General features: G+C 36.7%; 2 protein-coding genes and 1 long non-coding RNA gene across 3 annotated transcripts in view; all 3 read right to left on the bottom strand.

The window, feature by feature from the left end:
• Positions 1–3,526: 3,526 nt before the first annotated feature.
• LOC103515000 (ejaculatory bulb-specific protein 3-like) lies at positions 3,527–4,488 on the bottom strand. The gene is made up of 2 exons (XM_008479919.2): positions 4,389–4,488; positions 3,527–3,761 (listed from the first exon to the last, which is right to left on the bottom strand). Exon 2 carries the CDS (start codon positions 3,750–3,752, stop codon positions 3,549–3,551), a length of 204 nt encoding a protein of 67 aa, XP_008478141.1. The 5' UTR covers positions 3,753–3,761; positions 4,389–4,488; the 3' UTR covers positions 3,527–3,548.
• A 916-nt stretch (positions 4,489–5,404) lies between these two features.
• On the bottom strand, positions 5,405–5,894 carry LOC113469844. Its single transcript, XR_003393135.1, has 2 exons — positions 5,741–5,894; positions 5,405–5,624 (listed from the first exon to the last, which is right to left on the bottom strand). It is a non-coding gene; the product is annotated as an uncharacterized LOC113469844 (long non-coding RNA).
• Positions 5,895–6,935: 1,041 nt separating this feature from the next.
• The window catches only part of LOC103515002 (regulator of G-protein signaling 20), a gene marked incomplete at its 5' end in the record, with an annotated part of 46,725 nt that continues 27,033 nt past the window's right edge, over positions 6,936–26,627 (bottom strand). Inside the window, one exon of the mRNA XM_026827825.1 lies at positions 6,936–7,120. Within this exon, the coding sequence (XP_026683626.1) occupies positions 6,936–7,120 (185 nt within the window). The remainder of the gene's footprint in view (positions 7,121–26,627) is intronic.

Genomic DNA, 26,627 nt, shown 5'->3' with positions numbered 1-26,627 from the left:
CAAAATACTTCCTCATAATAATTCTGCTAAATACCTAATCAGAACAAAACTAATAATAGGTACCTATTCAAATTTTAGTGCACTTATGTGCAGAAGGTAAAAATTGTAATATTATGGTCTTGTATACACAGGTAGGAAAGCTCTCTTATAAGAGGTACCGAGTTTAGATGTAGGTAAAGGAAAGAACCATTTTCTGATGGCAAAACTCACCCTTCTTCTCAGGTACATTTCTTCCATGTCTTTCCTAATTTCAGTTTTGTAATAAACTTTCAGACGGCCGCGGGTTCGATTCCCGCCCGGGGCGGATTTTATCCTGATGGGATAATGTTCGTTCTCGGAACGGCCGGCTTTCTCCTATCCTGTTTTCCTTCTTTCTTCGATTTCAGGACGATAAGACCATAGCAGTTACAGTTCCCTCTGTCAAACTCTTAAAAAAAAAAAAAAGATCTTCTTTCCAACAGGTTATTACTACAAAACGAGGGTGTAAAGGGTTCGAATCCCGGCTGGCTATTTATTTAATATCATCACACACAGTGCTTCCGTTGAGCTAGCAGCTACCAATCTCAGTAATGAAGCTGATCATTTAGGACAGCGATTCTCAACTGGGGGTACATGAGAGACCTTCCGGGGGTACGCGAGAAAAAATCGTGTAATGGCGCACAAGAGAAAATTTTGAATTTTGACAGATTAAATTAATTATCAGTGCAGTACAGCCCAGATTAAATTAATAAATTATCAGTGCAGTACAGCCCAGATTAAATTAATTATTAGTGCAGTACAGCCCAGATTAAATTAATAAATTATCAGTGCAGTACAGCCCAGATTAAATTAATTATCAGTGCAGTACAGCCCAGATTAAAATTATTATCAGTGCAGTACAGCCCAGATTAAATTAATTATCAGTGCAGTACAGCCCAGATTAAATTAATAAATTATCAGTGCAGTGAGTTTTGACCTCAAGGTACCTACTGAGTATGTTTAATAGAACTCGGTAGTAATGGTAAACATCAACCTAGGTATGTGTAGGTACTCGGTACTCATTAGCCTGGTGTTAAATCCGGGCACCCAAGGTGTGCGCGGGGGTAAAAAGGTAGAGAACCGCTGATTTAGAAAATCATAACTGAGATGATCAGGACCGTATTAAGTGGGGAGCGAGGCCCCCCTCCCCTAAACAAAATCCTGGCTATGGCCCTGGAGTAGACTGCGGTTCGAATCCCAGTAGCGACATAAATTATTTGAGACAAAGGAATGTAATTTTGTAAGAATAAGTTCAAACAAATTCTATAGTGCACAGCACGTTACAATTTTTCTTACGGTCCGAACAGATCGAACGATAAATTGCACGATTCTGTGTGAATCTAGTAGAGAAATTACAGTTTCAAGTTCACACGAACGATTATTATACTTACCATCTGATTGTAAGAAGAAATCGTTGGGTATGGTGGGTAAGTAAACAATAAAGAATAAAGCACAGTTTTTGGAGGTAGGGTCAATAGGTTTTAATGAACGATGATTTTTATTTATTTTAATAAATAAAGGGTGTCCCAATAAGAACGCAGGATTTGATGGTTTAATAAAGCATGGTTCTCCGTGGAATAAAATGGACTTAGATGATTTGAGAAGTAAACATTCTGAAATTTTGTATGGAACCATAATCAGACCGATAGCATTCTCGACTTTGATGGTACAGTCATTTCCCTTTGACAAATTCGAGGCAATCAGGCTGTATCTCGTTGATGCAACTTTCAATTTCACCTTTCAATGCTTCAAAGCTTGTGGGTTTGTTGGTGTGAACCTATGACTTTAGATAGGTACCCTCACAAAAAATAGTCTAGGGGGGTAAAATTACATGATCATGGAGGCCATTTCTCGTCAGAAAAACGGAAAATAACACGATTACGACTAGGAAAATGCTCGCGCAAAAGTGATAATGTGTCGATTTTATTATGCTAACTTGTTGTTGAACAGTTTTAGACTCCATGATGACTAATTTTGATATGTTTACAATCAAAGATTGAGCAAGATAAAACAACGCATAAAAAAGTTATAACCCTTTTAAATTTTGCGTTCTTATTGGGACACCCTTTACAATATTAATGAAAATTATTTTATAATTAAATAAGATATACCTACCTACTACTATTATTACGTATGCCTTAAGAAGAAAAAGTCGATTTCAGAATGTGAAAAAGTTATAACACTTATAACTGATGCAATGAGACAACTGAATCCAAGAGGCGAGCTTACCAATTTTTTTTTTTTTTTTTTTTTTTTAGAGGTTTGACAGAGGGAACTGTAACTGCTATGGTCTTATCGTCCCGAAATCGAAGAGAGAAGGAAGACAGGATAGGAGAAAGCTAGCCGTTCCGAGAACGAACATTATATTTATTGGTTTTTTTTTTAAAAAAAGATGAGTGTTCCACCGCCGTTTTTATTTCGTAGCAATGGAACAACTGCTACATTAGACGCTTGTGGCCTGTGTCGTAGCATACCCATCCCGTAGTATGCCTCTCATCAAATGGGCGAGAAGAGACACAATACTTCCCATTTAGGTGCTGGGTCAACACGAGAACACCAGAAAGTAACCCGTTGAAATATTTGCAATCGAAAAACGAGTACAAATTTTTGTCGAACCAACCGTGCCCCCGTTACCACTGAACCAATGTGGAACATACACGGTGTTCATAAAGTCCCAGGTCACCCTTTTAACTTTTTTACTATTCACCCTGGGCAGTTAAAATTTTGCACTCAGCCCTCGATTGTGATAAAGAATTTTGGGAGGTACTCAAAATTTTAGAGGGCCCCCCCAGGGGGGTCAACTTTAAAATCTCAAATGAGAACTCCCTATTTGTGGCACATCATAATATCATCTGGTACTTAAAAAACGTAGTACACTAGTGCAAGTTTGAGCTTGATCCGTCAACCAGGGCCGGAGTTATGCCCTATTAAATTTTCCATTTTTCGATGTTGAAGAACACCAATTTTTGCTGGGTCGCAAAAAAAAAAAAAAAAAAAAAAAAAAAAAAAAAAAAAAAAAAAAAAAAAAAAAAAAAAAAAAGGGGGGGGGGGGGGTGTTCCTAGTATCCTGGTGGTAGGTCGTCTGCCAAAAACGTTAAATAGAGCAAAATTATGCCAGCCTAGTTAGCTTGAAGGGCAGTGCGTCTACCTTTTACGCTACAGATCGCGGGTTCGATTCCAGGCCGGGGCGGGCGCTAAGTTTATCCTAAACAGATAAGGTGTTCGAACGCTGTCTTGCTCCTATGTCCTGTCTTTTCTTATCTGTTTTTGCTTTCGGCCACGATACGGACGCTTAGCATTACAGTTCCGCTGGCTAACAAAACTTCATAAAAAAATAAGATAATCTGATCTCATACCCTTTTATTTTCTCGTGATATTTACCCTAATATCCGCCGTGTTATCACGTTTTCAAAGAGAGAGAGAGAGAGAGTATGAGAGAGAGAGGAGAGACAAAAAAAGAAAAAAAAAAAAAGAGAGAGAGAGAGAGAGAGAGAGAGAGAGAGAAATATATGCGTCAAGTTTTTAGGTTTTTACAACTTACTCTTCAAGTCTTTTCCTTCGGGACTGCATGCTCCCTTGTCAGTCAGACAGTTGACATAGTTGGTCACCAAACGTTTACTGTTGAGAACCGCCTCAATGTCAAAGTCGGCATATTTCTTCTCCAGATCCTCTTCACCATAGGAACTCAGGATGAGGCAGGATGCCAGCAGTGATAGGAGGATGGTACGGTACATGGTTGTTATCTAGGGGAGTGATTGGGAAGGAATGAGTTAGGGCTGTGTTAGTGGGTGTATTAGGTTCGTTTAGTTTGTCTTGCCAGTCACTCACGCTCAAACCATCTGACGAATCCGGGTATGACGGACAGACCTACCTCACAATAATGGTGCAGTGGTTAGCACGGTGGACTTTAAATCTGAAGGTTGGTAGGTAGTTCAATTCATCTCATAAAATTTAGCGAAGTAAATTTAGCGGGGAACGACATTTGTGACAAGTATTTATGCTTAACCCAATTAAAATTCCTTTATTTTACGGCCTGTAAAGATGTCTAGCGCTAGGCCGCGGGTTGGATTCCCGCCCGGGGCGGATTTTATCCTGATGGGATAATGTTCGTTCTCGGAACGGCTGGCTTTCTCCTATCCTGTCTTCCTTCTCTCTTCCGTTTCGGGACTATAAGACCATAGCAGTTACAGTTCCCTCTGTCAAACCTCTTAAAAAAAAAAAAATGTCTAATATTGAATCCGACAAAAGAAGATTTTGTCGAATAACTTCCAGATCTAAAAATTTGTTTAATAGTTTGTTTAATAGAAATCCAACTGGATTAATTTTGACCACAGGAAACATTGAGAAAATGAAAAATACACATCACTTACCTACTTTAGATATTCACAAAAATCGAACACACAACAAACTTACACGCAACGAACTTTATTCAAAGTCTTCCCAATTTTAAGTGAACTATTTCAACTTGACTTCGAGGGCTACCTTACAAGTTACAATACAATGTTCCCAATCTGTCCTTTCAAAAATCACCTCGTTTTCATTGTCCTCAAGATTACCCCTGACATCTCAAATTAGCTGCAAAAAGGGTAGACAACCCGTGATTGACAACACTGTACCTATATTGCCTCGACATTCAGACATTGGCTTCGTTATTGCTACCAGTAGCAGGTAAGTAACATTGATATTTATTTTGATATTAACACTCATTATTGTTTATATTGAAACTAAACAAGAATTCTCATACCAGTTTAATGTAAATCATTTAATAAGTAACATAATTGCTGATTAATCAACAACTTTTCTGAATGCCTTCACACTACACATTGAAAATAAAAATGTATCTGAATATGCCTAACAACCTCTTCAATCCTTCTAACGTTCATGAGATCTCTATCGTGGAATGACCGGGTGAACCAAATTTGTGTGGTGAAAATACACCCCAATTCCACAATAGGTATCAAGCTATCAAGGCGGTGATGTGGATACAGACAAAATGGACTAATAATAGCAGATATCAATAGAAAAAGAAGAGTTTTTCTTCAAATTTTCAATTTTTTCGAGGAAAACAACTTTTTTGATTCGTTGGCAAGGACCAAATGTATTGAAATTATTGAAGAGTTTACTACAATAGTACAATAGTTGCACCTACAATTATCGGTTTCATCATACCAGTTTAATGTAAATCATTTAATAAGTAACATAATTGCTGATTAATCAACAACTTTTCTGAATGCCTTCACACTACACATTGACAATAAAAATGTATCTGAATATACCTAACAACCTCTTCAATCCTTCTAACGTTCATGAGATCTCTATCGTGGAATGACCGGATGAACCAAATTTGTGTGGTGAAAATACACCACGATTCCACAGTAGGTATCAAGGCGGTGATGTGGATACAGACAAAATGGACTAATAATAGCAGATATCAATAGGAAAAGAAGAGTTTTTCTTCAAAATTTCAAATTTTTCGAGGAAAACAGCTTTTTTGATTCGTTGGCAAGGACCAAATGTATTGAAATTATTGAAGAGTTTACTACGATAGTTGCACCTACAATTATCAGGTTTCATGTGGTATTTCCATTCAATTTTCCTAGGAGAACCTTTTTGTGTCCGGGGTTAAGCTTTCTGAACAAGGGTACCGTGGAGTGAAAAGTCAGGTTTGCGGAGTATTTCGCGGAATAGGACCCTACTAGTTTTAACCTCCTGCTAGGAGAACAAAATTCTTGGAATTTCGAAATATTTTGTAGGTTTGAAAATGTAGACAAGTACAGTAGAACCTCGATTATATCAACCTTCATTATATTTATCAAGTCTCTATTATATCATTTCAAAAAACCGGGGTTTTTCCCTATCTTTCAAGGAAATCCTATTCTATCTCATTATATTTATCAAGTCTCTATTATATCATTTCAAAAAACCGGGGTTTTTCCCTATCTTTCAAGGAAATCCTATTCTATCAGTGGAGTGGAAGAGATCATCGAAAGTGTTCAAATAATGAGACTAATGACGAAGAAAACAATATCGAATATGTGTTTTTTGTTTGTTTCTTAGTTTGTTTTATTTAATTAAAAATAAAAAGGTATTTCTTCCCTATTTTGTTCTTTTGTACCACTAAATTTTGCCCTATTTTCATTGTTTTATAGGGAATTTCGATTATATATATCAACTTTTATACAGGACCTCCAGTGGAAGAGATCATCGAAAGTGTTCAAATAATGAGACTAATGACGAAGAAAACAATATCGAATATGTGTTTTTTGTTTGTTTCTTAATTTGTTTTATTTAATTTAAAAGTAAAAGGGTATTTCTTCCCTATTATGTTCTTTTGTACCACTAAATTTTGCCCTATTTTCATTATTTTATAGGGAATTTCGATTATATGTATCAACTTTTATACAGGACGTCGATAATATCAACTACCCTCGGTCCCAATTAGTTGATATAATCGAGATTCTACTGTACCTACATAAATAAATACTTGTTTGAAAATGTTTGTCATTTACCTAGATACTGGGAATGTAGGTAGATAATAAATTAATAATTATTGTATTTTTTCTTCAAAACAACAAAAATTGTGGATTTATTATCAAACTATAAAGCTTACAACTCATTATTATTCCGTTCTAATTTTTACAGGATTGATGGAGATGTCAAAACTACAAGGGAGTAAAAGTGAAGTTTTTAGAGTGCGGAGTATTTCGATAAAGAGGGCCCTGATTTTAGCGCCCAACAAAGGTTAGATTCATAGATTTGTAGAAGCTTAACCCATCCTTTAAGGCTGTTCACCCCTACACCTAAGCTTCAGAGTGGGCTTTTTGTGTCCGGAGTTAAGCTCTCTGAACAAGGGTACCGTGGAGTGAAAAGTCAGGTTTGCGGAGTATTTCGCGGAATAGGACCCTAGTTTTAACCTCCTACGGATCTTGGGTTACCTCTTTGGGTGACAATATGGAGATGTAATCCTCGTAGATGAACCGCGCCTTCTCCTCAATGACATCCGGGTTCGATTCCTTCTTGAGATCTTCACACGCCAACCAGAATAGAATGTTCTCCTCACTATATTCACATCGGAGGAATTCTCGAAACAGCTTCCTCCCCGCTGAAAATAACAAGAAAGGAACTTTTTTGACGTTTAGCGTGCGTTTGGTTGCAAATAAAAGCAGAATATTGGTTGAAAAGGAAAGATTTTGTACGTGTACAAGAAAATAATGAAATTTTATCAATTAAAAATAAAATTCAATAAATAAAAGGTAAAAAAAAAACTTTAAACAGACGACTAGAATAAAATCACCTGGTAACGTGCTCGTTTGTTACTTGGCGATGCAGAGCGCTTCGGCCCTTAACAAACCGAGCCTGTTGACATGAACAGCTATTTTCGTTTATTGTGTCTCTGATGATGGCTCTTGTTTAAAAAAGACCCAGAATTAGGTGTAAATTAAACAAAAGTGGTATGTTCAATGGTACTTTTTGCATAAAAATTATCATTTTTATTGACTCCCGGGACATTATTGTAGAGTGAATTGAAGAAAGAATACACCAGAAAGTAACCCGTTGAAATATTTGCAATCGAAAAACGAGTACAAGTTTTTGTCGATGGTGGGATTCGAACCCGGGACCTTCTACATGACAAGCAAGCGCGTTACCACTGGACCAACCGTGCCCCCAATAATCATAAGATACTGTCTTATGACTTGACAGGTACACAACCTAGGAACATGGTGATCCGGACACGGAACGTAATCTAAAGTACTAAGATGTTTTAGGACTTTCAAACTTTGTAAGTATCTCCAAACTTCTCCTGGAATTTCCTGGTGTATTCTCCCTTGGGATCCCACTTCTCCAGCAAGATCTTCCATTCTTCAGGGTAGTCCTTCTTGAGTCGCCTGATCACCATGACAGCCTTGTCTGTTTGACTTGGCGTGCATTTCTCACACAGGGTTTGTAGAACGGTGGGGATGTTCTCTGAAACACACAACGTTGGGATAGTGATAGAGGGCCAGTCTAGTTATCCTGGTGGGTAGGGCGTCTGCCAAAAACGTTAAATAGAGAAAATATGGCCAGCCTAGTTAGCTTGGAGGGCGTCTACCTTTTACGCTAGATCGCGGGTTCGATTCCAGGCCGGGGCGGGGCGAATTTTATCCTAAACAGATAAGGTTCGGAACGGCTGTCTTGCTCCTATGTCCTGTCTTTCTTATCTTTTTGCTTTCGGGACGATACGACCTTAGCAGTTACAGTTCCCTCTAACAAACTTCATAAAAAAATAAGATATTTGATCATACTCCTTTTATTTTTGAGATTTACCTAATATCCGCCTTGTATCACGTAGTGGTCGCAGCAGACTTGCTAAGAATCCAGGAGGAGGCTTAGCAGGCACATAACCCTCACGTGCATCATTTACTAAAACTTCAACATGGTGGTAACTGATTTCATTTCTAGACTTTTTGATTCTTTTTATTGTTGCTTCGGACATGTGGACAATTCCTGTCTTCCTTCTCTCTTCGATTTCGGGACGATAAGACCATAGCAGTTACAGTTCCCTCTGTCAAACCTCTTAATTAAAAAAAAAAAGAAAAAAAAAAAACTAGAGGGGTGCACCTACTAACTAGCTGCTCTCAGGGTGCACTCAGCCTCGGGAGGAAAATTGAGTGGGTAGCTTCACTTGTGTGTATCTAGTAATATGGTGGGTATTAGAGGTACCTATAAAGGTAATTTTACTGTTTAGACTGACTAACAAATTTTCTATCCATTTCCTTACTTACTTCTTATCCCATACTCCAATTCCTTACCTCTTACCTACTTTTCCTTACAAACATCTCCAACCTTCCTTCTCGAATCTCCTTCAAATTCTACCTTGAAGTTTGAAAATAGTCATAAGATTGCAAACCATTCACATCACAAACAACCAAAAACTTCGAGGGCTACCTTACAATGTGAGCTGTCAATGTGAATCTGACCAAGTGAACAATGTAATTTTAATTTTTCTCGTATTTTTTCTTAATTAATTGATCATAAAATGAAGGTGTTAGTAACAGGAAAACCTTTTTTGAACAAATATTGATAGGTGAAAAATCGAAAGTGGCCTATGACAAACAGACGCCATTAGTATTAAAGCAGAAGAAAATAAACAACATAGGAAAATGGATACCTTAAGGAAATAGGAAATCTTAATGAAAAAGGGAACCTAAATCATTTAGGAACGACTGTGCATTCGGCCCCTTACAATGCAATGTTCCCAATCTGTCCTTTCAAAAATCACCTCGTTTTCATTGTCCTCAAGATTACCCTTGACATCTCAAATTAGCTGCAAAAAGGGTAGACAACCCGTGATTGACAACACTGTACCTATATTACCTCGACATTCAGACATTGGCTTCGTTATTAGTACCAGTAGCAGGTAAGTAACATTGATATTTACTTTGATATTAACACTCATTATTGTTTATATTGAAACTAAACAAGAATTCTCATACCAGTTTAATTTAAATCATTTAATAAGTAACATAATTGTTATTTAATCAACAACTTTTTTGAATGCCTTCACACTACACATTGACAATAAAAATGTAGGTATCTGAATATGCCTAACAACCTCTTCAATCCTTCTAACGTTCATGAGATCTCTATCGTGGAATGACCGGGTGAACCAAATTTGTGTGATGAAAATACACCACAATTCCACAGTAGGTATCAAGGCGGTGATGTGGATACAGACAAAATGGACTAATAATAGCTGATATCAATAGAAAAAGAAGAGTTTTCCTTCAAATTTTTAATTTTTTCGAAGAAAACAGCTTTTTTGATTCGTTGGCAAGGACCAAATGTATTGAAATTATTGAAGAGTTTGCTACAATAGTTGCACCTACAATTATTATCGGGTTTCATGTGGTATTTCCATTCAATTTTCCTAGGAGAACAAAAATTCTTGGAATTTCGAAATATTTTGTAGGTTTGAAAATATAGACAAGTACAGTGGAACCTCGATTATATCAACCTTCATTATATAAATTTATCAACTCTCTATTATATCATTTCAAAAATTGGGGTTTTCCCTATCTTTCAAGGAAATCCTATTCTAGGTATCAGTGGAAGAGATCATCGAAAGTGTTCAAATAATGAGACTAATGACGAGTAAAAGGGTTTAAAAGATTTTAAAAAAAAAAAAAAACGTCCTTTTTTTTTTTTTTTTTTTTTTTTTTTTCGCATTCCAGTGTATATTGTATCCATAGCAACCAAAAATCAATCAAAACTGGTCGATAGCAAATTAATGCGATTAGTATCCAAATAGAAGAGAAGAAAATTTAGAAATTATTTTTTCATTTCTGAGCTGTCAATGTGAATCTGACCAAGTGAACAATGTAATTTTAATTTTTCTCGTATTTTTTCTTAATTAATTGATCATAAAATGAAGGTGTTAGTAACAGGAAAACCTTTTTTGAACAAATATTGATAGGTGAAAAATCGAAAGTGGCCTATGACAAACAGACGCCATTAGTATTAAAGCAGAAGAAAATAAACAACATAGGAAAATGGATACCTTAAGGAAATAGGAAATCTTAATGAAAAAGGGAACCTAAATCATTTAGGAACGACTGTGCATTCGGCCCTGAGTTCTTGTTCTTCAGAATAATAACGGACCCGCCGTATGAGGTTGAAGTTTAATCTGTTTAATTATCTTGTGAGTCCTGTGACGGCTATGACCTTTGATTCTATCAGTCTATTAAAAAGAAGGAGCTGAGAGAATTTTCTTAACACAAGGTAAGCCGTTCTCCAGATCAAGGACAAACAAAATATAGGAAGGCAAACTTTACCTTTATTTTAATAGCAGGGTTTTACTAGTTAATGAATTAATAAATAAACCTTTGACAAAACGCCGAGGGTCATATTAGTTGCAGAAAAAGAAAAATTCCGTTGGTCCTCATTTTTCCCGCTCTATGACTTTGAAACATCACCCAAGTAAGCGCAACTGATCTATTAGTTGATATAATCGAGATTCTACTGTACCTACATGAACATGTAGGTATACAATAATATAGGTACCTACATAAATAATTACTTGTTTGAAAATGTTTGTCATTTACCTAGATACTGGGAATGTAGGTAGATAATAAATTAATAATTACCTATTGTTTTTTTTCTTCAAAACAACAATAATTGTGGATTTATTATCAAACTATAAAGCTTACAACTTATTATTCCGTTCTAATTTTTACAGGATTGATGGAGATGTCAAAACTACAATTTAGGAAATTACGAGTAGCACACCACTACTTTTGTAAGGTACTTATTTTCAGACAAGTGAGCATTGTTAAAATTTCGAATGTCTCTACTTACCTATTAAGTTTAGGTAACCAAAACTTTTTTGAAACTACAATTTAGGAAATTACGAGTAGCACACCACTACTTTTGTAAGGTACTTATTATTTTCACACACGTGAGCATTGTTAAAATTTCGAATGTCTCTACTTACCTATTAAGTTTATTTAGGTAACCAAAACTTTTTTTACGTTTAGCGTGCGTTTGGTTGCAAATAAAAGCAGAATATTGGTTGAAAAGGAAAGATTTTGTACGTGTACAAGAAAAGAATGAAATTTTATCAATTAAAAATAAAATTCAATAAATAAAAGGTAAAAAAAAAAACTTTAAACAGACGACTAGAATAAAATCACCTGGTAACGTGCTCATTTGTTACTTGGCGATGCAGAGCGCTTCGGCCCTTAACAAACCGAGCCTGTTGACATGAACAGCTATTTTCGATTATTGTGTCTCTGATGATGGCTCTTGTTTAAAAAAGACCCAGAATTAGGTGTAAATTAAACAAAAGTGGTAAGTTCAATGTGGCATATTAATTTTGAAAATATACAGTGTATCCCAGAAGTCATAGTATCTTTTATCCAGGAGTTTGGTGGTGTGAAGTGTGAACATCCTGGTTTGAAATCCAAAAGTGGTACTTTTTGCATAAAAATTATCATTTTTATTGACTCCCGGGACATTATTGTAGAGTGAATTGAAGATAGAATTAGGTGTAAATTAAACAAAAGTGGTAAGTTCAATGTGGCATATTAATTTTGAAAATATACAGTGTATCCCAGAAGTCATAGTATCCTTTATCCATGAGTTTGGTGGTGTGAAGTGTGAACATCCTGGTTTGAAATCCAAAAGTGGTACTTTTTGCATAAAAATTATCATTTTTATTGACTCCCGGGACATTATTGTAGAGTGAATTGAAGATAGATAGTACAAAGTGAATGGAAAATATAAATTGAAGAGGTTTATTCAAGGAGTTCCTAAAAGACAAAAAGTGACCTTTGAGTGAAACAGTTTTTGATTTCCATGGAAACATGGGAAACGTATTGGCGATAATTTCACAAAAACTCGTCTATCTTTGTGAATAATGCAGATATCAACATGATTCTTTTTGGAACTGATTCTTAACAACATTAGTCTTTTCTTGCTTAAAAACCTTCAATTTAATGAAAATAAAGTGTGATTAGTGGAAGCAAAGATTAAAAATGACGGAATTAACTCGGTAACGATAAACCCAGGATTAAAACGAGTCTCAACAAGACAAAAAGTGACCTTTGAGTGAAACAGTTTTTGATTTCCATGGAAACATGGGAAACGTATTGGCGATAATTTTACAAAAACTTGTGTATCTTTTTTGTGAAATAATGCAGATTGTGAATATCTTTGTGAATAATGCAGAAATCAACATGATTCTTTTTGGAACTGATTCTTAACAACATTAGTCTTTTCTTGCTTAAAAACCTTCAATTTAATGAAAATAAAGTGTAATTAGTGGAAGCAAAGATTGAAAATGACGGAATTAACACGGTAACGATAAACCCAGGATTAAAACGAGTCTCAAATAAGTAGGTCTGTATTATTAGTATTTAAAATTGTGTTCTGACAACAGAAAACTTCAATTCTTCAAAATGGACCTAAGAATATTCTATTTACAAACACAAGAAAAAATGGTGTGAAAACAAAGGAATTCAAATTCTAATGACCTAACGTAAATGATAAAAACCTAATAAAAAATATGTACATGTTTTCGTTATAATATTCTCTCTAGGCCTAATTTGATTTTTAATATTTATTTTGTAATATTTTGGTTAAAAAAAGTAGATACAGAACTCTAAACAGAAAAAAGATAGAAGAAAAGGTGAAAAAATAAATAAATAAAATGGGAGGACGTAAAAAAAAAGAAGATAAGATGAAATATGGATATCACTCAGGATAACATCTTCGGACCAAGATATAATAGGTATTTATATCAAATGAATCTGATAAATATGTATATCGGACTTCGGTATTATCGAATGAAAAAAGATAGAAGAAAAGGTGAAAAAATAAATAAATAAAAATAAAATGGGAGGACGTAAAAAAAAGAAGATAAGATGAAATATGGATGGATATCTCTCAGGATACCATCTTCAGACCAAGATATAATAGGTATTGATATCAAATGAATCCGATAAATATGTATATCGGACTTCGGTATTATCGAATGAAAAACGGTCTCTCTAATGTGGGATGATTTGGTTTGATCTAAATAAATTGTACATTAAGACTGATTTAGACAACAAAAATAAACAATAAAATAACAAATAAAAGTTAGTTTGACTCAAATTGGTTTAAATCAAACTAAAGGGGACTAATGTAGGACTAGATAACGTTATTTGTAGGGTGTAGGTACCTAAATATGTACGGGTACCGCCCAAGTTTTACTTATCGAATGAAAAACGGTCTCTCTAATGTGGGATGATTTGGTTTGATCTAAATAAATTGTACATTAAGACTGATTTAGACAACAAAAATAAACAATAAAATAACAAATAAAAGTTAGTTTGACTCAAATTGGTTTAAATCAAACTAAAGGGGACTAATGTAGGACTAGATAACGTTATTTGTAGAGTGTAGGTACCTAAATATGTACGGGTACCGCCCAAGTTTTACATTATTATTATTTTCTATGATGACTTGATGAGTCAAAATTATTTTCTGAAACAAACTTTCTCTCTCATGGTGTGGGCGATAACTCAGAGAACACAAAAGAATGATGACTTGATGAGTCAAAATTATTTTCTGAAACAAACTTTCTCTCTCATGGTGTGGGCGATAACTCAGAGAACACAAAAGAAAAACAATGAAAAATAAATATTTGTAGATTATAACAACAACATAATTTGAAATGGTCCCTTTTAGAAAAAAAGAGTAAAATAAACTAATACAACAGAAACAAAGATGTAACTTGCATAAAAAAGAAACTAAAAATAATCACGAAGAGAATATTTTGCAAAGTAAAAGTTAGTCATTATGAAACAAAATTGTGCGTGAGTTTTCCTTTCTGACATATAAATCACAAAGTTCAAGAATGTGAAAATAAATGGAATGTCGTGATTTTTGTGAAATATAAATACAATTTCGTGTGTAAAAAAGATTATTTGATCAAAACAAAGGTACTCAACAGGAACTTGCACAAGGAAATCAGAAATCAGTATTTAACAATTTATTGCACTTTCCAAACAAATACCGTGATTTTTGTGAAATATAAATACAATTTCGTGTGTAAAAAAGATTATTTGATCAAAACATAGGTACTCAACAGGAACTTGCACAAGAAAATTAGTATTTGACAATTTATTGCACTTTCCAAACAAATACAAGTTTAAGTGCTAAAAGTGGAAAACATTAAAACCAACAAAAACGTGATTTTTGTGAAATATAAATACAATTTCGTGTGTAAAAAAGATTATTTGATCAAAACATAGGTACTCAACAGGAACTTGCACAAGGAAATCAGTATTTAACAATTTATTGCACTTTCCAAACAAATAGAAGTTCAAGTGCTAAAAGTGGAAAACATTAAAACCAACAAAATAGAATTTCGGAAAATAAAGCTTTTAAAATAAAAATAAAAACAATAAAATAATCAAAGTCAGATTTGAGAAGGAAAATTTGTACACTTATCTAAAAGTGGAAAACATTAAAACCAACAAAATAGAATTTCGGAAAATAAAGCTTTTAAAATAAAAATAAAAACAATAAAATAATCAAAATCAGATTTGAGAAGGAAAATTTGTACACTTATTTTTTACATAATTTTGTTAAATGATGAATAAATAAAATCTACCTAATATTTAAAACAAAACAAAATCATTATTTACAACATTATAGTTTTGAAAGAACGACTGTAAGTAAGATTTATTTAATGTTACCTATATTTAAAAAGAAAGAATGTAAAAGTTTTAATATATTTTAATATTAATATTATGAATACCTAATTTATTGCAAAAATCAATAAGAAATATTAACAATATTATCTCTATTTTATTTTATCTCTATTAAAATACAACATAGTAGGTAGATAGCAAAGATGTGACCAAAATTTTCTTGATTAACAATATTATCTCTATTTTATTTTATCTCTATTAAAATACAACATAGTAGGTAGATAGTCAAAGATGTGACCAAAATTTTCCTTTGTATGAAATTCAATGGTTTTTACAATAGTCTCAAATGGTTGACTTTTTTTTTATTATTTTACACTACACTTTCTTTTTTCAATATCAGAATAGAGTAGGTAGAATAATCTTTTGATTAAGCATTAACAATATTATCTCTATTTTATTTTATCTCTATTAAAATACAACATAGTAGGTAGATAGTCAAAGATGTGACCAAAATTTTCCTTGGTATGAAATCCAATGGTTTTTACAATAGTCTCAAATGGTTGACTTTTTTTTATTATTATTTTACGCTACACTTTCTTTTTTCAATATCAGAATAGAGTAGGTAGAATAATCTTTTAATTAAGCATTTTGTATGAAAGTTTAGACTATTGTGGAAATCATTTGAACTCTAACAGCTGTTAGACTGTAGAGTTTAAAGTAACTTTAGGAACTCTGATTTTCTAGATAGGTACCTTTGAAGGTATTTCTTGTGCGTTTGATGCATTGCATCTTGCATCAATGATGCAATCATTTTTTGAATTTTCAGAAGTTTGAATATCTACATTGTCTGCGTGTTTCTTATTTGTTTATTTTTACTCAATGGATGTATCTAACGTAAAGAAAAATATTGCGCAGAAGCTTTTTGTGATAAAATTGTTTTTCATTAGGTTGGTACTTTTTGCCAAATTTCTCAGGGTTCATAAAAATAAGAAAAATATTGCGCAGAAGCTTTTTGTGATAAAATTGTTTTTCATTAGGTTGGTACTTTTTGCCAGATTTCTCAGGGTTCATAAAATGTGAAGTACATTATTTTTATAAATAATTTTGCACAGACCTACAAATAATTATGTAATTTAAGAAACTATAGGTACTTAATAATAAATGTAACAGTTTGTTTTTTTGTATTTTTGTTTTGTTCATTAAAGCTTCAAACAAAATGACGTCATAAAGGTTTTAGTGTTTGTATTAGCATTGCTTGACCTTTAAAAGTAGGTACAGTATTTTGGTATTTCGACTATAGGTATTTTCTTTATATGTACCTATTCGGTTTTTTCTAGTAGACCACTACTCCGCTAGGACCAATCAGGTCTTAGCTTTCTTTCTCATCTTGTTATTTCTCCTAATTTCTGGAGACAAGAAATAGGGCTTTCTTTCTCTCGAGACAATGGTTTTTCAATTTCTTTTTCCACTGAGAAATCACAAGATTAGATCTAGAGGAGAATAGATTGTTTTTCATCTCCTGATTTCTTTGTTCCTCACGAGACGAGAAAGAGTGATTTCTCATTTGCGAGAAAGAGTGACGAGAGGAGGAGTGGAATTTTCTCCCTTTCTCGAGACGAGACAGAACTCTCTTATCTCACCAATCTGCCCTCGACGGTTTAGCCTCGTCATGATACTCCAAAAACCAGAACCGATTCCAGAACTTTCCCTTTAATTGTCGGTAATTGAAAGTAAAAACTTGAACCAATTTGAATTGTTCCTTATCCCGATGCATACATTGCGGTAATGGAAAGAATATTTCGTACCGATTCTTTCTCATTACCATGCTCAGGCTCCCCTTCGGTAATAGAAAGCAAACCGCACACACATTTTCCTTCTGTTTTTCAGCGGAGTATGACGTCATTCAGAAGGGGCCGAGGCCAGAGGCCTATGTCGCATTGCTTGATTTCCGGGCCGGCGTACTGCTGTCCGAATTGCCTCCGGTGTCCCCCGGACTTGAATCCAACTGAGCCAGCTGCTTGTATACCGTCGAGTTGATGAACCTCGGGTAGGAGTCTCGATGCATGAGGGTGTAGATTTGAAGCTGGGCCTCGTCAAATGTGTGATTGGAGGGCGAGACCATGTTCCTCTCTCTCTCTCTCTCTCTCTCTCTCTCTCTCGCTCTGGTTATGTCTAGGGGGTAATGTCAGAGAATGGGACATTGTCTCTTCAAACATTCCAAAAGTTGACGGTTATGTTTTATGCATATTACATAAATATCCATACCTACATAAATATGCATACCCATTACATAAATTTGTATTTTCCAGGGTAGACCTGTACTTGTACCTGTCTGTCTGACAACGTTTGCCTTTTTCAGTGGTGTAGGCTGTAGTGTAGCCCCACAATGGGACCAAAAATCTCCAATCTGGCAACCCTGCTACAAGTAGGTACTGATCACTTGGGAGTCAGAATTTTAATCATATCGTAATTGTAAACCTCGCATTTCCCCTCTTTCAAAGGAAATACGTTAATTAGTTCAACCAACCATTGGATATCCAAAATGGCACATTCCCAACCATCCAAGGTCAGTTTCCAAAAGAAAAACCGTTTTCCGAAAGACTTTCAAAGGAAATACGTTAATTAGTTCAACCAACCATTGGATATCCAAAATGGCACATTCCCAACCATCCAAGGTCAGTTTCCAAAAAAGAAACCGTTTTCCGAAAGGAAAATACACTTACACTAGACTCTTTACTTTTCATACAAACCTTCTCCGACCTTCTCCGGACACGTTTGACAACACTGCGCCATCGTGACGTCATGCTCGAGTGATCCTGAGGGAAACTCTTACTGAACACCTTGTTCTTGGCAATCAATTTGGTGCTCGGTTTGGAGCGAGGTTTGTTGAGATACATTTAAAATGGGTAGAGGCGATCACAGCGGGAGAGTAAGGCAGGAGCGGTGGTTAGTGATGTGAAACGCCCTTTTCGGGGGTTAATTCATTTACTTTCTGTAAGTATCTCTCTCTGTCTCTGTCTGTATCCTCGTATTCTTTTGCTCTGCTCGATGTTTCTGTGGTTAGCTGGGTAGGTACCTTTGTATAGGTGGTTAGATAGGAGCTACCTAAATGACCTAACATAAGCAACCTCCTTTCCATGAATTTTTTGGTTATGTAGGTAATATGTAGGTGGTAACCGAGCTGCTTTCCATGAGAAATGAAATGAAAAATTAAAATTCTTCACCCCGAAAAAGGAACTTACGGACCTACGATGGCCTAAGATCGACTGAGTAATTTTCCTTCTTGTTCTGAACTTTTATCGGACAAACCGGTCTACGTTCATAAGATATAGGGAAACAAAATCTGAGGAAAAAACTTGAAACTTGTATACCTGAGGGAAACTCTTACTGAACACCTTGTTCTTGGCAATCAATTTGGTGCTCGGTTTGGAGCGAGGTTTGTTGAGATACATTTAAAAATATGGGTAGAGGCGATCACAGCGGGAGAGTAAGGCAGGAGCGGTGGGTAGTGATGTGGAACGCCCTTTTCGGGGAGACTTTTCGTTAGATCGGGTGGTCGGAACCCAAAAGAGTTGGGATCTGAGGTGGAGTACGCCCGGATGTTGATTTGGAACTCGTTTTCGGGCTCTCTTTTGTAGACGGTGACCCCAAAGAATTGGAATTTGAGGTAGAGTGACGTCCGTATATCGATTTTCAAAAAGCTTTTGATACCGTTTGATCAACGGAGACCCGGAAAAGAATGTGACGCCCAGGTAAAGTAAGTCCGTGGGAAGGAGAAACGGTAGAGAAGAACGGCACAGGATCGAAGAAGCACAAGGTAACGTTAGAGAATGAGCAACACTCCGAGGAAAAGATTCGGAGTTCCCCAAGGTTCGAAACGTTTTAGTGTTTGTATTAGCATTGCTTGACCTTTAAAAGTAGGTACAGTATTTTGGTATTTCGACTATAGGTATTTTCTTTATATGTATTGGGTTTTTTTCTAGTACCACTACTCCGCTAGGACCAATCAGGTCTTAGCTTTCTTTCTCATCTTGTTATTTCTCCTAATTTCTGGAGGCAAGAAATAGGGCTTTCTTTCTCTCGAGACAATGGTTTTTCAATTTCTTTTTCCACTGAGAAATCACAAGATTAGATCTAGAGGAGAATAGATTGTTTTTCATCTCCTGATTTCTTTCTTCCTCGCGAGACGAGAAAGAGTGATTTCTCATTTCTCCAAATCAAATGACGAGAGGAGGAGTGGAATTTTCTCCCTTTCTCGAGGCGAGACAGAACTCTCTTATCTCACCAATCTGCCCTCGACGGTTTAGCCTCGTCATGATACTCCAAAAACCTGAACCGATTCCAGAACTTTCCCTTTAAGCTTTAAGTGTCGGTAATTGAAAGTAAAAACTTGAACCAATTTGAATTGTTCCTTATCCCGATGCATACATTGCGATAGTGGAAAGAATATTTCGTACCAATTCTTTCTCATTACCATGCTCAGGTTCCCCTTCGGCAATAGAAAGCAAACCTCACACACAATACTCCGCTAGGACCAATCAGGTCTTAGCTTTCTTTCTCATCTTGTTATTTCTCCTAATTTCTGGAGGCAAGAAATAGGGCTTTCTTTGACAATGGTTTTTCAATTTCTTTTTCCACTGAGAAATCACAAGATTAGATCTAGAGGAGAATAGATTGTTTTTCATCTCCTGATTTCTTTCTTCCTCGCGAGGAGAAAGAGTGATTTCTCATTTCTCCAAATCAAATGACGAGAGGAGGAGTGGAGTTTTCTCCCTTTCTCGAGACGAGACAGAACTCTCTTATCTCATTAATCTGCCCTCGACGGTTTAGCCTCGTCATGATACTGCAAAAACCAGAACCGATTCCAGAACTTTCCCTTTAAGTGTCGGTAACCGAAAGTAAAAACTTGAACCAATTTGAATTGTTCCTTATCCCGATGCAAACATTGCGATAATGGAAAGAATATTTTGTACCGATTCTTTCTCATTACCATGCTCAGGTTCCCCTTCGGCTTTTATTTAATTTAAAAATAAAAGGGTATTTCTTCCCTATTTTGTTCTTTTGTACCACTAAATTTGGCCCTATTTTCATTGTTTTATAGGGAATTTCGATTATATGTATCAACTTTTATACTGGACCTCGATAATATCAACTACCCTCGGTCCCAATGGAGGAGTTGCAAATGGGTAAAAATTATAAATAAATGGTCGATTCCTATGTAAAAAGTTGGGAAAAATCCAAATCTCATGACGTCATTCAGAAGGGGCCGAGGCCAGAGGCCTATGTCGCATTGCTTGATTTCCGGGCCGGCGTACTGCTGTCCGAATTGCCTCCAGTGTCCCCCGGACTTGAATCCAACTGAGCCAGCTGCTTGTATACCGTCGAGTTGATGAACCTCGGATAGGAGTCTCGATGCATGAGGGTGTAGATTTGAAGCTGGGCCTCGTCAAATGTGTGATTGGAGGGCGAGACCATGTTTCGGTTGACGATCTCTCGGACTCGCGAGTCCAGACTCACCTGGGAAGAGGAGAGAATTCGAGTGTTAAGGTACGTACAGTTATATGTACGTTAAATAAAGTAATGCCAAAAACCTTAAAACTCTGTTTTGTGTTAATATAGGGCCGGGCGGCGCGGCGCTTCGAACTCTGGACGTTCCCTCGCCTTCCGGCACGCTTGGTACAGAAAATCATGTTGGTAGACTCAACGACCGACGACCGCACTTCTACTTCTTGCTCCACGCACAGAAATGACAGACGGTAGTATGAAGGAACGATAGGAACTATGAAGGAACGATAGGAACTATGAAGGAACGATACGACCAACGTTTTTTCTGCACGTGGAGTAAAAGTGAAGTTTTCAGAGTGCGGGGTATTTCGATAAAGAGGGCCCTGATTTTAGCGCCCAACAAAGGTTAGATTCATAGAAGCTTAACCCATCCTTTAAGGCTGTTTGCCCCTACACCTAAGTGGGAAGAGGAGAGAATTCGAGTGTTAAGGTACGTACAGTTATATGTACGTTAAATAAAGTAATGCCAAAAACCTTAAAACTCTGTTTCGTGTTAATATAGGGCCGGGCGGCGCGGCGCTTCCAACTCCTGACGTTCCCTCGCCTTCCGGCACGCTTGGTACAGAAAATCATGTTGGTAGAGTCAACGACCGTACTTCTACTTCTTGCTCCACGCACAGAAATGACAGACGGTAGTATGACAGACGGTAGTACCAATGAAGGAACGATACGACCAACGTTTTTTCTGCACGTGGAGTAAAAGTGAAGTTTTTAGAGTGCGGAGTATTTCGATAAAGAGGGCCCTGATTTTAGCGCCCAACAAAGGTTAGATTCATAGATTCGTACAAGCTTAACCCATCCTTTAAGGCTGTTTCCCCCTACACCTAAACTGAAACAGACCAGAAAGACAGGAATGGGTTAATTATACGAAACACATGTGGAACCAATAATTTGGCAAAACTCGTCATCCCTAGGTTTGCCAGTTTTCTTTCTTTCTTTCCTTCTTTCTTTCTTCTTCTTCCCTGTTCGTCTGTCTGTTTGTGATCTCTAAAATAGGACTCATGGTATCCCAAAATTCTTTGGATTTCAGATACCTACGACCTTTAGAATTTAAAGTTTAGAGTGATAATTATACTTTTTGTGTCCGGGGTTAAGCTTTCTGAACAAGGGTACCGTGGAGTGAAAAGTCAGGTTTGCGGAGTATTTCGCGGAATAGGACCCTCGTTTTAACCTCCTACGGATCTTGGGTTACCTCTTTGGGTGACAATATGGAGATGTAATCCTCGTAGATGAACCGCGCCTTCTCCTCAATAACACTCTCTCTCTCTCTCTCTCTCTCTCTCTCTCTCTCTCTCTCTCTCTCTCTCTCTCTCTCTCTCTCTCTCTCATCCAAAACAAAATGTAAGCACCCTTTTTTAAAAGTGGCACTTAAAGTCAAAAGTGTGTGAGTGAGAGAAAAAGAATGAGTGAGAGAGAGAGAAAGAAAGAAAGAGGGAGATTGGTTAACCACCCTTCACTTTATCAAATAAATTTCTTTCTCGACTTCTTCATTTCCTTCCTTTTAATTCTCTCTCTCTCTCTCTCAATTTTCTTATCATTATCATTAATTCATTTACTTTCTGTAAGTATCTCTCTCTGTCTCTGTCTGTATCCTCGTATTCTTTTGCTCTGCTCGATGTTTCTGTGGTTAGATGGGTAGGTACCTTTGTATAGGTGGTTAGATAGGAGCTACCTAAATGACCTAAAATAAGCAACCTCCTTTCCATGAATTTTTTGGTTATGTAGGTAATAGGTAGTAACCGAGCTGCTTTCCATGAGAAATGAAATGAAAAATTAAAATTCTTCACCCAGAAAAAGGAACTTGCGGACTAGGTCCGTACGATGGTCTAAGATCGACTGAGTAATTTTCCTTCTTGTTCTGAACTTTTATCGGACAAACCGGTCTACGTTCATAAGATACAGGGAAACAAAATCTGAGGAAAAAACTTGAAACTTGTATATGTAAGTTTCCGAAATTTCCTTTCGGATAAATAAAGATATTAACCGAATAAGGGTAACAGAAAGTCGTGTGATTTTCATTCCCCGATATTTTTTCCATTCTTTTCAGGACCGGAAACTGAGGAAATGGCATCTAATCTATCTCGAGATAAAATGTTAACAAAACCTCAGGACTGGAATTGAAAATGACTACCATTCTTATTTGATATTATTTTATGGGATTCTTTCTGCTCGCTCTCTCTCTCTCTCTCTCTCTCTCTCTTTCTCTCTCTCTTCCTCTTCATTTCCCTCTCTTTTCTACCTTCACCTATTGAGAAAAGGGAGACACGAGAATAAAAGAGGGGGGAAAAGGAGATATGAAAAGCAGGGCAAAAAAGAGGAAGAATAAGGAAAGGAGAAGAACAGAGAGAGAGAGAGAGAGAGAGTGACAAAGGAAGGAGGAAGAGAAGATGGAGAGAAAGAGGAAGAGGAGGAGTATAAAAAAAGAGTCAGTGAAGAGAGAAACAAAAGAGGAAAGAGAGAGAGAGCGAGTATAGAAGAGAAAGAGAGAGAAAAGGGAGCACAAAAGAAAGAGGAGGTATAGAGGAGGGGGGAGAAAGAGAAGGAGAAGAGAAAGAGAGAGAGAGGAGGTATATAGGAAGGAAGAGAAAGAGAGGGCAGTACAGTTAACATTATAAATGATTCACAGTGTTTTCCCCCAATTTAAATTCCTTGTTCATCGTGTAAAATAAATAAAAACAAAACAAACATGGCAATAACCACATCATGTTTGTACACAGCCATCAGTTCTTTAGTTGGAGTAGGAAGCTGGAGGAGAAGGAAGAGGGGAACGAGAAAAAAAAAGGACAAAATTGAGAAGGAAGAGAAGAAGAATGAGAGACGTGGATGAGAAGAAGGAGAGATTAATAAGGAAGTGAAAGAGAGAGGAACAATGAAAGGGGAATAAACATTCGGAAGAAGAAGAAGAAGAAGAAGAAGAAGAAGAGATGTGTATAAGAATGAAAGAAGGATAAACATTGAGAAGAAGGAGAAGAAAGGTGAACGAAAAGGAGTAGAACAAAAAGGAGAGGGAGCTAGGGAAGGAAGAGAAAGGATGGAAGAAGAAGAAGAGAAAGGAGGGGAGGGGAAGAAGAGCTGGAGGAGAAGGAAGAGGGGAACGAGAAAAAAAGAGGACAAAATGGAGGAGGAAGAGCGGGATTAAAGACGAGGAGGAGAAGAAGAAGAATGAGAGACGTGGATGAGAAGAAGGAGAGATGGATAAGGAAGTGAAAGAGAAGGAGAGGAAAAATGAAAGAGGAATAAACATTCGGAAGAAGAAGAAGAAGAAGAAGAAGAAGAAGAAGAAGAAGAAGAAGAAGAAGAAGAAGAGGAAGAAGAGAGGTGTATAAGAATGAAAGAAGGATAAACATTGAGAAGAAGGAGAAGAAAGGTGGACGAAAAGGAGTAGAACAAAAAGGAGGAGAGGGAGATAGAGAAGGAAGAGAATGGATGGGAGAAGAAGAAGAGAAAGGAGGGGAGGGGAAGAAGAGGAATGAGAATGAGAAATTGTCGTGGAAATTTATTCCATCCTTGTCAACTTATCAATGTCAGGAAATACGCTTTCTCTCTCTGTCTCTGTCTCTCTCTCTCTCTCTCTCTCTCTCTCTCTCTCTCTCTCTCTCTCTCTCTCTCTCTCTCTTTCTCTCTCTCTCCCTTTCTCTCTCTCTCTCGCTCGCTCTGGTTATGTCTAGGGGGTAATGTCAGAGAATGGGACATTGTCTCTTCAAACGTTCTACAGAAGTTGACGGTTATGTTTTATGCATATTACATAAATATCCATACCTACATAAATATGCAGACCCATTACATAAATATGCATACCCATTACATAAATTTGTATTTTCCAGAGTGCTCTCTCTCTCTCTCTCTCTCTCTCTCTCTCTCGCTCTGGTTATGTCTAGGGGGTAATGTCAGAGAATGGGACATTGTCTCTTCAAACGTTCCAAAAGTTGACGGTTATGTTTTATGCATACCTACATAAATATGCAGACCCATTACATAAATTTGTATTTTCCAGGGTAGACCTGTACTTGTACCTGTCTGTCTGACAACGTTTGCCTTTTTCAACAAAACTCAGTGGTGTAGGCTGTAGTGTAGCCCCAAAATGGGACCAAAAATCTCCAATCTGGCAACCCTGCTACAAGTAGGTACTGATTACTTGGGAGTCAGAATTTTTATTATATCGTAATAATTGTAAACCTCGCATTTCTCCTCTTTCAAAGGAAATACGTTAATTAGTTCAACCAACCATTGGATATCCAAGATGGCACATTCCCAACCATCCAAGGCCAGTTTCCAAAAGAGAAACCGTTTTCCGAAAGGAAAATACACCTACACTAGACTTTATACTTTTCATACAAACCTTCTCCGGACACGTTTGACAACACTGCGCCATCGTGACGTCATGCTCGAGTGATCCTGAGGGAAACTCTTACTGAACACCTTGTTCTTGGCAATCAATTTGGTGCTCGGTTTGGAGCGAGGTTTGTTGAGATACATTTAAAATGGGTAGAGGCGATCACAGCGGGAGAGTAAGGCAGGAGCGGTGGTTAGTGATGTGAAACGCCCTTTTCGGGGGGACTTTTCGTTAGATCGGGTGGTCGGAACCCAAAAGAGTTGGGATCTGAGGTGGAGTACGCCCGGATGTTGATTTGGAACTCGTTTTCGGGCTCTCTTTTGTAGACGGTGACCCAAAAGAATTTGAGGTAGAGTGACGTCCGTATATCGATTTTCAAAAAGCTTTTGATACCGTTTGATCAACGGAGACCCGGAAAAGAATGAGACGCCCAGGTAAAGTGAGTCCGTGGGAAGGAGAAACGGTAGAGAAGAACGGCACAGGATAGAAGAAGCACAAGGTAACGGTAGAGAATGAGGAACACTCCGAGGAAAAGATTCGGAGTTCCCCAAGGTTCGAAAAAAGTTCCGTTTCTCAGAAAGTTCCAAAGTTCCGGTAGGGAAAGGCCTTGAGAAATGTCGAGAGGGTTACGTCACAGAACCGAAGGGGTTTCAAAAGTTCAAAGCTGTTTGCCGTGTTGCATAACTTCAACAAGTGCTTGTTGTTGAAGGCTGAAGTTGTCTTGAGGAGTGGGTCTGTTGTAGAGTTGACATCGAATGCTCGTGGTTGCTTAAGGGATGGGAGGGGGGCGGTATGAGGAAGATGTCCACTAAAACGTACATGATGGTTGTTGAGGGTCTTTTATTTATTTCGTGTCTGGATTTTAGGTTGTTCGAGAGCGGGTTATTTTCTTTTGATTATGCCGAAAGTGTCCGTAATTATGTAATTAATCATTTTTTGTTATCTCCTGATAATTAAATGTTACTTTGATTACTTTCCTTATCTATTTTCATCATTTATTCCTTTTAAAAAAGAAATTGATAAATCAGTACATCTTGTACTTTTAAACTGAAAAGTCCCTTTAGTCCAGCAGTCGACTGGTCAATAAATTAAATCTATAGGTGCGTGCCTATAATACCTACTCCTTCCTATCTAGGCAATAGGTAGGCATAATTTAGAGGTAGGTATAATCACTAGCCTAGCTTAGTGCTGGAAATCTAATACTCTCGAATGCTCGCACGGATGACGCGATGGCTCACGAACACAAGCAGTTTCAGCATTTCGAAGTATCTATTTGTCATTAGTCTTATATGATCATCCATGTACTAACTGGATTGTGGTATTTCAATCATGGATGAATCTCCATGGATGTTATGAGCATATGGATGGACATTATTAGAAGTGAGTCTCTTTGGAAAAAAGTTCAAAAAAAGGGAAAAAGTAAGTTTTCACCATATGAATGGATGGTATATGGATGAAGCATTATTAAGTTCACTATCCATGCATCCATCCATAATTACCGTTATACACCTAGAGTCAATATATACCAATCACCT

This window comes from Diaphorina citri, unplaced genomic scaffold (genome assembly GCF_000475195.1).
Source record: "Diaphorina citri unplaced genomic scaffold, Diaci psyllid genome assembly version 1.1 scaffold1256, whole genome shotgun sequence".
NCBI lineage: Eukaryota > Metazoa > Arthropoda > Insecta > Hemiptera > Psyllidae > Diaphorina > Diaphorina citri.
Note: the sequence above shows the minus strand (reverse complement) of the source record. Positions and strands in the feature narration are given on the sequence as shown.